Raw genomic sequence first — 11,971 nt, 5'->3', positions numbered from 1 at the left:
GAAGAGTTAAATCATCGTAGAGAAATAGAGAGAACTTGAATAGTTTGAAAACTAATTTTAAAAGATATTTTAACATAACATTAAGTGACATAAATTATTTACATTAAAAGAGATCCTCTCCCATTATATATAATATAGATATAGATATTTAGGTAGTCAATGCATCTACCACTCTTTCACAACCGTCTTTAAAAGATTCAATTTGAGGGAAGCGCTAGGTTGAGTAGTAAAGTGGGAGAAATTATAAATCGAAAGTCTTTGGTCAAAACCTCCCACTTTAAAAAAAAAAAAAAGGGACTTCAATTTGATTATCATGTTACATCCATTTTGCTAATCATGTTTAGGTAGTCCATCACATCTACTTTTTGCCCTTTTTTTTTTTTTTGGGAAACGTAACAGTTATATTAATCATCAGTAACTTTACAAAGTGTTGGGCAAAGGCCCCAACAAAGCTGTACAATAGTGCATAATCGCACTAAGGAGTATGATGCAGCCTCTCCTCATCACAAAAAAATGCTTAAAGCGTGAACGCTAAGCCTATGACATAAATCCATATTTCTGGTATTTTCTAAACTAAAGGAGCGGCTAGAGCCTTCTACCAATGTGACAAGTTTTAATGTGATTGGAGCTTCCTTGGTGGACTGATGAAAGCAAGTTCTTGTCCTTGATACTGATTGTAATTCTTGTCCACTTTTGCTCCTTGGCTTTTATCAATGCCAAACGAATTGCCGTTGCTTCATCTTGAGATTTTTTTATTGGACCCTCTTTCCGCCATTACATCAATTTTTTGCAACAAGAAGAATTTCATATTAAAAGATTCTAGTGATGGGGCATCTTTCCAGCTAACAAGGGGACACTGTATTAATAACAATGATTCCAATGTTGAAATTCTGACAATGTGCTCCATCTGTCAATTCTGACAATTTGCTCCATCTGTTGAAATTCAGACTAGCTGACTAGCGCAGGTGAAAGAATGGAGACTCCGGCAGTCCAATATCTATCTGAATGTTTTATCAGACCAAAGTACACTCCAGAAGAGTCGAAACAACCAGTTTACTTGGCACCATGGGATGTGGTTGCGGTCTTTATGCACTATATGCAGAAAGGCTTCGTTTTTGCAAAGTCTCTGGCATTTGACACTGATGAGAACCAAATTCAAGAATTCGTGCAGAAACTAAAGGAGTCTCTTTCTATAACCCTTGTTCATTTCTATCCATTGGCTGGTCGTCTTGCAACACAGAAAAAAGAAGAGAATCCTTCTGATTTGGCATTCTATATCGACTGCAGTAAAGGGCCTGGGGCACGATTTATTCACGCATCCCTGGACCTGACTATAGATGATATAACTTCACCGACAGATATTCCTCGAATTGTAGGATCATTGTTTGATCACGGAAGGTCAGTCAACTATGCTGGTCACACCAAGTCTCTGCTGACCATTCAAATCACTGAGCTGATAGATGGGATCTTCATTGGATGTTCCATGAACCACATGGTTGGAGATGGGACGTCTCTCTGGCATTTCTTGGACTCATGGTCGGAGATATTCAAAGCTGAGGGGAGGACAAGTGCTATCTCAAGACCCCCAGTACATGATCGATGGTTTCCACGAGGACCACATGATCCATTTCTTAGACTTCCATTCATTCACCATGATGATCATCAAGTCATCATCAGCAGAGACAAAGCAAACACATGGCTGGACGCTATTACTGCTGTCTCAAGAACACCAGCACATGATGGATTGCCTTCACAGGGACAACATGATCCATTACTTAGCCATCTACTTAGGGCCCGTGATGATCAAGTCATCATCAGCATAGATGATGGAGATAACGACACGATCAGGGAAAGAATATTTCATTTCTCATCAGAGTCAGTGGCAAAGATAAAGGCAAAGGCAAATGCTGAACGCAATACCAATGAGATTTCTTCTTTACAGGCTCTGTCAGCTCATCTGTGGAGATGTATCACTAGGGCTCGAAACTTCCCATTAGATCGCCAAACAGCGTTCTTTACTATTATGAATGTTAGATCAAGGTTAGTTCCACCAATGTCTCAGGACTGCTTTGGTAACTACCTAGAGCCAGCAATGGCAACAACTGGCTGTGGCGAATTGCTGGAACAGGGCCTAGGATGGGCAGCCTGGCTGCTGCATCAAGCAGTGATCAATCATTCAAATGAATGGATCAATTCATGGCTGCAAACGCCAATCCTACCTCGTAGGGCTGATGAGCCTGATCCCAATACTGTACTTCTGGGAGGCTCTCCACGATTCAACATGTATGGAACTGAATTTGGACTTGGGAAACCAGTTGCAATCCGAAATGGGAGTGGAAATAAATTTGATGGAAAATTGATAGTGAGTCCAGGAGCCGAAGGAGGGGGAAGCATGGATTTCGAGATTTGCCTTGTACCACATGCAATGACGTCTCTTGAATGTGACAGGGAGTTTATGGAGACCGTCTCTTAGTTTATGAAGGGCAAGTTAATTACTGAGTTCAAGAATTGTTTTCCTGTAGCGAATGCTATAATTTCAGACTCTCCAGGTAGCCGACCTGGTGGCGTTGCTTCTAGTTAGAGCATCCACCCTGTCACAAAAATGGGGAAAAACCCAACAACCCAAATAAGGGTTTCCTGCAGTGAATGCTATAATTTCGATGCTTATGATGATAATGCATGGTAGCAGTATGGTGATATTCTAAATTAAATTGCATCTTGTGATGGATGATTGGACTTTAAATTCTTTAGACTTTTTTTGTTGTTTTGCTTGTTAAATGTGTTAGAGGCAGATTTTTTTTTTATAGTGTGTAGAGATATCTTTCTTTTGAATGGATTGATTCCATCAATGAATAGCATTTTTACAATAAAATTCAATGACAAATACATAAAGAATTTGACTCACTTTTGAGGCCAGCAAGCTCAAATAACATTTTGAATTCAACTAGTGAGACAGCCAATCAATTTTAAATGAAATAGGTTTGTCGTAAGCTACTTTGTAATGTAATACTAAATTTGTAGAAAGTTAGTTTACTCAATGATAAGTGGATTAATTACATTTATCTCCCCCGAAATTTGACCAAATTTCCAATCAAACCTTGAGGTTTGACAAAATAACAGTCAAACCCTCTGCCGAGCAAACCTTTATCAAAATCATCCCTACCGTCTTGAGTAGTTAGTGAAGCTGGTATGGTCAGCAAAAAATTAGTGTGATAATCCCAAAATGCCCTTATAGAGGCCATGTTTTATCATATTGCTTACATAAAAATTATATATATATATATACATAAACCAACAAATTGAATAAAATAAGAATTCACCCTTCTTTGCAGTCAATTTCATCACATATTCTAATTCCTCCTTTATCTTTTCTCCTCCTCCTCCATCTTTCTAAACCAAAGTCGTTGTTTTTTCCTATTCCATCCAATTTTTTATTTCTTCTTCGGTTAAGCCACTAAGAACATGCGAAGATACGGACATTATGGTGCTGGATTCGGACTAGAATTGGTAGAGTACTATGATGTTTAGAGAAATCATTTGCTATTGTTTAGATACACAAGTGAAACTATTATCTTCAAAAAGACTTGGCTACTTGATTTGTGTTTTTTTTTTTTTCCAGTTTTTTGTAAATTGAGATTTGGAAGTTTGTCCTTCATATCATTTGAAAGGCTTTGTCTTAAATATGGTAAGGGATAGGAAAAAGACTTGTGTTAAATTTGGTAAGGGATAGGAAATGGGTTTTTGAAGAAGGTAATGGAGCAGCTAGTTATTAATCTTCACTCGCAATTTTTTTATTTTATTTTTCTTTTTTGTTTCAATTTTATCCGAAAAAATGGAAGTAGTCAACATAAATAGGTTCATTTGACTTGATCATGTTCTACTTCTACCCCGATGACAAGTGCTTTGCTATAAATAGAGTGAAATTTGGTCTTTGCTTCCGTTGGGAAAGGAGAGGTTATAGAGCAGCCTAGCCTCACATGTAGGCCCATTTAACGATTGTGCAGTGAATTTTGGTTGAGTTTGTAGCCAGAATTGCAACCCACACAAAAAGATGAAGAGGGCATAAATTTTTTTACAAAGTTTGCCATTAGATGGCGGGAGTCGGCGTCGGCGATTGGCAACGGACAAATTTCTAACTTTGCGATGGATTTCAAAAAAATTCTACAAGAGGGTGATGATTTTGGTTTGAAATTCCGGCTAGGGATCTTCGCATTCAGGAAATGCGAGGTTACATATGGAATGCGAGCTCACGTGGAAAAAAAATTTATTTTATTATTGAACTCGCATTTTCGAGAAAACGCGAGCTCAAAAAAATTTGCTAAATGCATAAAAATCAGGCTTTTGCATTGCGAGATCAAACCTTTTATGCTGTTTGAAAGCTAAGCAGCAGCACACTCACGAGCTTTTCAGAGTTCAGAAGGAAAAAGAAAATATGGTTGGTTGGGGATGACTGCTGAGGTAGTAAAAGTAACGGGAGGGGGCAAATTCGCCTGGCAGAAATGGCGGAAATCTGGTGGAAGCTCAGAAATGGTGGACACCGACAGACGAGAAAGAGAGAGTGAGCGAGCGATTTTGTCTTGCTCCTCTTGGAAGCTTGGAAACGAGAGGGCGGACTCTGGCAGAGCTAAAGAGGAGAGAGTGAGGGGCTTCGCAGATTTGCAGATTCTCCCTCCAATTGGTTACTAGAAAAGCGGTCCAAAGACATTAAGGCAGCCACTTGATTCGCAAGTAACCTACCGCTTTCTTGTAAAGAGTTATGGCTTCTCAAAACAAAGTAAACAAAGGGATTGAAAAAAGATGAATAAAGCCGTTTAAACTTTGGAATTATCTGGTGGCGAAACAATCTCAACAATAAAGGTATGTGTTATGAAGATACTATATTACTTGTAAGTCCTCGTCTTTAATTAGATTTGATATAGTTAAAAATATATATATAGCACAAATTTTCTCAAATATGTTTTCTTCCTTACTCTTCCTCAATTAACTTTTAAAGGAAATTTAACTTCAAAAAACCATTCAAGAAACCTTCCTTCTAACTGTTTGATTAGTTTCCAAATGATACTCGCAATCGGCTTCATTCATTCGATAGAAATCAACAAAACCATTTTGTATCTTTAAACAATGACCAATCTGTTGGACACTAGTGTATGAATTATTATATTTTTTAAGAGTAAATCTTATATACACTGACGTTGTATACACTATCACGGCTGAATATATAACATATATGCAAAATTTGAGTTTCAAATTCAAATTCGAATTATGTGTCATGCATCTAATGGTGAAAGTATATACACTATCAGTGTATAGAACATTAATTCTTTTTTTTTTTTTTTTTTATAGAAAGGGGAATGATGGGATTTGATAAGTAGAGATGAGGAAAATAGGAATTTGAATTCAAGATCTCTAATTCCTGAAGTTTAAATCTTAGTCACTAGACTATAAATCATTACATATTTACTAGCTATACTATATTAAGTCCCATTTTCTAGAAAATAGTCCCAAGTGGCGCCCGGTTTCACTGTTAATCAAGGTTGTTTCTACACTCGACAAGTTTAGAGTTGGTTACAAAAGAAAAAAGAGAGCATACATAGTCATAAGATGTTTTGCCAAGGCAAATAATTTCCTAAATTTGTCTAATAATTTCAATAAACTATTTTATAGAATTTTACTCCAAAAGAATATGAAATTAACCAATTTCCATGACTCTTCTTTAGAGAAACTTACCCCAAGAAACAAATAAATTTTTCAGTCAAATCAAATTCCTCATATGAATGCTCAAAGTAGGTTGTGTTCCCTATTTATATTATCTTGTGAGTATTATAGACTTGTACCCCATAATCACAAGAAAGGACTTTTATGTATCAAATTCAATGACATTGCCCCCCAAAAAAAAAATTTTCAATGACATTGAACATGGTTGTATTGTATCCCAAAGAAAAATATGATGGTAAAGGACCTAAAGGTACCTTCAATTGAAAACACGTGAATCATATCTGCGTCATGAAAAATACAATTGCTTGACTGATTTAGTCTTTCAACTTTATAGTTTTAACTATTATGGTCCCTTAGTAATATGTGCAGACACAGATAACTTGGTCAAAGTAATGCTTCAAACAAAAAAAAAAAAAAAAAAAGAATACTTGGTTAAAGTAATCCTTTTAAAAAAAAAAAAAATTGAGAGTCGCTAACGAAGATGAGACATCCTATATGGGTTCGTGCCATTTTTCAATAAATATTCAAAATTTCTAAATAATTTATACAACCGTAAAAGTGTAAAACTCACCGAATATTTTGTAATGAATAAAATAGTTTTTTGTACTTTGTCGCAAATAATCCTGAAGAGTTTTCTCTGACTTTTAGTACATATCTCCACGATATTTTCGGCTAAAAGAAGAAAAAATTAACTCTATGATTAACATTTTGTTTGAAAATTTTTTAAGTTATATAAATTTATTTTCTTCACTTTAATGTGTTTTTTTTTTTGTGAGTTTTAGAAATTTAATAAATTATTTTGGATTTTAAAGTCGTTATAATTTTTCTAGACTAATGTTATGAAAGTTCCTTAATTGGTCTCTAAACTTCATTAGCAACTCTTAATTTTTAGATAAATGGATCACCTTTGGCCAAAATTTTTTTAAAGTTAAAGAGACAAATTTTGTTTGCTATTATAATTCCGATCCGTAATGGTTAAATCTTTAAAGGTTTGGGACCAATTTGGTCATTTAGTTTTGTTTTAGCAATGCATGTGCAACTCACGTGACTTTTTCATTAGCTTTTCTCAATTTGTGTCAAAGGTCCTACACTGGTCAACTTTATTAAAAATAAGAGACTAAATTCATACACGGTGATAGATGAGGGATAACATTAAGCAAGATTTCGAAAGTAAGAGACCGGTCATTTTCTATGTGTCCACGCTCCAGATGACTAAGAATAGATTTGCTGGGTATGTCTGGAAATTAGCCTATCAGCAACCACTTATATTTGTTTTTTTAATAATAAAAATAGAATAATTTTATTGATCATGAAATCAAATCTGCAATAAGTGTAGAACTGGTAAAAGATGAAGGAGAGATTCTCCATATACAAGAATCTAAAAGATTAACAGCATACCTAGCAAGGTTATGAGTAAGAACATTAAAAGATTTATGACTCCATATGAAGCGCATGAAATCTTGACATAAACAATGGCGTCATCAATCAACAAACCACATGATGAATCATCAGATTCCAAATGATCCAACATTTTGATGACCATTTGTGAATATCCTTCTGGAACAATCTTATTGAAACCCAAATCATGCAGTAATTGAATAGCATATTGAGCCGCATATGGTTCAATTATATTTGGTTCCAATATCCCAAGAATTTTTTTGGAAAGTTCAACAATGAAACTTCCATTATAATCTCAAATAATAACACCAACCCCTGGTAATCCGTCATCCATAAACACAGTTTCGTCAAAATTTGCCTTAACAAAACCTGCACTGGATCATATCCAACGAGATATTGATGACCTCGATTGATAGAGGTAGGCATATTAAATTTATCTTTGGAATTTGGTCCATGGAATTGATTTAGGAATGCTATAGATGGGGGGACCAAACTAAGAGAATACCTATAAGGTCCATCAAAAATCGCTCCAAAATACAAAGTATAACACTCACCAATATCATCTCCTTGCTTGATAGTCTAAAAAGAAAGTTAGGAAGCCAAGATTTGACCTAATTAGTTGAATGCAGTTGAACTTTTTGGCTTAAGAAACTAAGAGCCACGATTGCATAGCTATAGGACAAATTAACAAGGTATGATCAATATCATCAACCAGAGTGAGACATAAAGGACAAGCCATATCTAAATGAAGCCTTTTAGTATTGAGTTTAGTGCTGGTTGGTAGTACATATTTACACACCCTCTATAAGAAAATTTTAATTTTCTCAGGAAGATTCAAGTGCCAAAATCAAGACCAAACACTTTGTTTTAGAATACTACTATTGGATGGCAAATTCTCCCAATTAAAGGATCGCTACTTGATCAAGTGATACGCACTCTTCACAGTAAAGCATCCATTCCTTAAAAAAAATGCCAAATTAGCTTATCCTTATTGCGATCGTTTCCAGCTAGAATGCTTTGAATTAATTTAATCTCATCTGGCCAAAAAATCTCTTGCAATGAGTCAACTCGACAAGATTTTCAGTCAAAGTCTATTAAACAATCAACTGTGGAATTCTTTGGTAATGTAGTAGATCGTGACACAATTATAAAAGTAGATGACTGCGAAAGCCATCTATCTTTCCAAATTTTGATAGAATGGCCAGAATTAACTCGCCATCTGCTTCCTACTTCAATATACTTTTTGACCTCACATAATCTGTGCCAAGATCAGGAAGACTGAGATCCTTCTTAAACTTGAAAAAAATCAGTATTGGAAAAATATTTAGCTTTATATACCTAAAGGAGAAAGACTAGATGGTTGTGTAGTGTAGCAATGCACCAGGCTTGCTTAGATAACAATGCGAGATTAAAAGCATTAAGTTGCCTAAAATCGATTCCTCCATCATTTTTTCTGCTGCAAAGTTTATCCCAATGGACCTAATGAATTGGTCTAGCCTTATTTCCATCACCCCACTAAAAGTTACTCATCATTAATTCAATATCCATCAACAAAGAATGTGGAAATTTGAAATAGGACATCGAATATGTAGGAATTGCCCGAACTACTGCTTTCAGCAAAATTTCTTTCCCTTTTTTTGATAATCATTGTCCATAACAACCTTGAATTCGTTGCTAAATTCTGCTCTTGATAGAAGAGAATACCTCAAATTTGGACCGTCCAATAATGGTGGGAAGACCAAGATATTTTTCATGTGCGACCACTTCCTTAATATTTAGGAACTAAGTAATATTTTGACGGGGTTGACAAATCAGTATTACTACCAAAAATCATTGCTGATTTCTTAAGATTGACCTCTTGACTAGAAGTTTCTCATATAGTTGCAAAATATCCTGAATATGTGGAGCTTCTTGTAGTGTCCTATTATTCTTGTAGAATAGGTGAATAGATAAAAAATAATCATTGATAGGATGTTTGCGTCTGTCCCTACTCACCTTGCCAAATAACAAAGTATTGTCTACAATAATAAAAGAGAGAGTTTGGGACCACTTTGTCCTATTTGATTTTGAACTCCTGACAATTTATCACATGCCTCTGCTTCTTGTAATAGACAAGAAAAAGCCTCTGCACATGTAAGAAATAAATATAGAGAAATAGGATCGTCTTGTCTAATACCTTGTTGAGATCGCAGATAACCAAATTGAACACCATTTAGTTAAAAGGAATAAAAAATAGTAGAAGAACTATTGGACATAAAATCAACAAAAGATGGATGAAATCCTAAAGCTAACTTCATTCCTTTAAGAAAATGCCATTCAACCCTATCAAAAGCTTTACTCATGTCCAATTTAATGGACATGGATCCCTCTTTGTCTGTAGACTTAGATTTAAGAGAATGATTAACTTCGTAAGCAATCGGAATATTGGGAATTGAGCATTGCATGGCAGTTTGATCTTCCATGTTTTGCTTTAAGTGGTTTTTGTTCTTCTGTGTAGCCATAAAGTTTTTGTAAGTTTCTGGAAGTTAGCGATAATGTGTGAAACAGGTTGATCCTGTCTTGTGGGAACTTACTATTATTTGCCGTGGTGAAATAAAACTGGAACTTAAAGAAAAAAATGGTCATTTTTTAAAATAAAAAATACACATCTTGCTCATCAAAAGACTTTTGAGTGGAAATTGACCCTATTTTCTCAAAACACATTTATCAGTGGAAGACTAGACATTAACCTTATAAAAAGTCTTAAAGAATTCAACTATCTCAACTCTAATAACGTCATCTAACCATCCAACATGATTTAAAAAACACCGACCCCTTTGACCATCATTCTAGCCACTTACCTTTACAAATTATTCACTACCTTGAACACATCTATCACTGGCCATCTACATATATATATATATATATATATATATAATTCTTGAGTTATAAACAAAAAAAACAAGATATTTTTAGAAAACAATAGACAACAAATATAAAGTTGATAGAAAGAGGATATACAAGCCACACAATAGATGCAATAAAATCCACTATACCATAGTTATTAAAGTGGATCGCAGTTAAACAATTTGGCCTAGTGAATCGGCCATTAGGATGGGTTGTGTTAAGATTTGAATCTTGGATTTCGTCTTAATGTGCAAGAACTTTACTATTAGGTTAGTTCATTACTTGTTGGCCAAATGTCTCCTTAAAAATTTTTGTTTACTTTCTCATTGTAAGTTAATCACTTCAACTTTCAAATTAATAGTGTAACCATGATGTGACAATAATTGAGTACTTAAACAACTATTTTATTTTTAGGCAAAAATAAGATGATAAAAAGAATTAATAATATTAAAATAAGATAATAAAAAGAATTGAAAAAATTTTCTCAAAATCTTGTTGTATTAATGAATAAAATAATTAATCTTTAAATAATTATTTATATATGTAAAAGTATGATAAAATAAAATTGAGCCTTTTATTAATATTTATATATTTCCTTTTATAAGTTCTAAATTAGACATGTTTTTCTAAATTCGTTGGCTCAATCATCTCTTCGTCAGTCTAACCAATAAACCATCCATGTAACCCCTTTTCTGACATATGAGTATATGACTAGCTACATTTGCTAACACACTGCTCAAAATCAACTTTTATAACATTGCCCCACAACTTTTATAACATTGCCCCACAAGTACGAATTTAGAAAATATCCATATGACTCCAAATCAACATTAGCAACATTACCCCACATTTCTGCCAAAAAAAAAAAACTTTACCCCACATGTATTAATTTAGAAAATATCTACATGACTCAAAATCGACACCTCAAAATCAACATTAATAACATTGCCCCCACATTAGTACTGTCAATTGGCCATCTAAGCCAAATTTTAACAAATGTAGACTCGACTCACTTAATTATAAAGACATTTGGGATTAAGGTCATGAATTTCAAACTAATATATGTGAAGTTCATATTTGCATCACAAAACATTCAAACATTGAACCTAAGTTAGATTTAGTCCAAACTCACTTATTACTCTTTAATTTTCTGAATATAATTACTATAACCATTAAATAGTAAAGTTAATTTATAATCTACAATATTAAAACTATGCATAAAATGGTAAAAACTTCATTAAAAGTACATAAACCAAAAGTTTTTCAACAATAATCATGTCTAATGCTTTTAAAATACATGAAAAATAATTAAAAAAAATATGATCAACAATTAATGCATCATCAAAGGTTGAAACTTCTCCATAACCTTCTCAATTTGCTCCTGGTAGGATTTGAAAATACCAAATCTTCATTAGTCCATAGACTCTTAATAGGTTTTTTCTTTAAATATATTTATTTAATGAATCTAAGTTTTTTCAAAATCAACACTAATTACTAATAATCTAATTATACATCACATATTAAAAAAATAATGCATTTATGTTTATATACATTAGGGAGTGTATATATATATATACACAATTACATATCAAAATATAAATAAAATATATATAATTATAGGTTGGACTTTAATCAGACTGAGCCTATAGAGGCCCAATCTCGGCTAACAACATTTTAATTGGACGTTAAATCAAGATTTAAATTTTGCCCGCTACATAATTATACTAGGCTCGACCCCTTTTCTTTCAGGTCAAATAGGCTGAGGTCGGACCAGTTCAATCCTATTGACAGCCCTACCCACATGTACGGATTGAAAAAGTATCCACGTGACTCAAAATCTTTACTATACTAAAGGTGGAAGTTGGGATTGCTACAGTGTAAATGGGCTGGTTATAGTGCGATTTGTGTGAACTTGAGGGGCGGTTTGGTCTTGTGCCATTCAGTGGTAGTGGCTTTGCTGGAAATTTGTTGC

General features: G+C 34.0%; 1 protein-coding gene across 1 annotated transcript; it reads left to right on the top strand.

Annotated features, from left to right (window-relative positions):
- Positions 1–758: 758 nt before the first annotated feature.
- Positions 759–2,743, top strand: LOC113724133 (uncharacterized acetyltransferase At3g50280-like). Its single transcript, XM_027247071.2, has one exon. The coding sequence runs from the start codon at positions 974–976 to the stop codon at positions 2,471–2,473; it is 1,500 nt and encodes a 499-aa protein (XP_027102872.1). The 5' UTR covers positions 759–973; the 3' UTR covers positions 2,474–2,743.
- The last annotated feature ends 9,228 nt before the right edge of the window (positions 2,744–11,971 follow it).

This window comes from Coffea arabica, chromosome 2c, assembly GCF_036785885.1.
Source record: "Coffea arabica cultivar ET-39 chromosome 2c, Coffea Arabica ET-39 HiFi, whole genome shotgun sequence".
Lineage (NCBI taxonomy): Eukaryota > Viridiplantae > Streptophyta > Magnoliopsida > Gentianales > Rubiaceae > Coffea > Coffea arabica.
The sequence above is the reverse complement of the archived record's forward strand: the minus strand, read 5'-3'. Positions and strand labels throughout refer to the sequence as shown.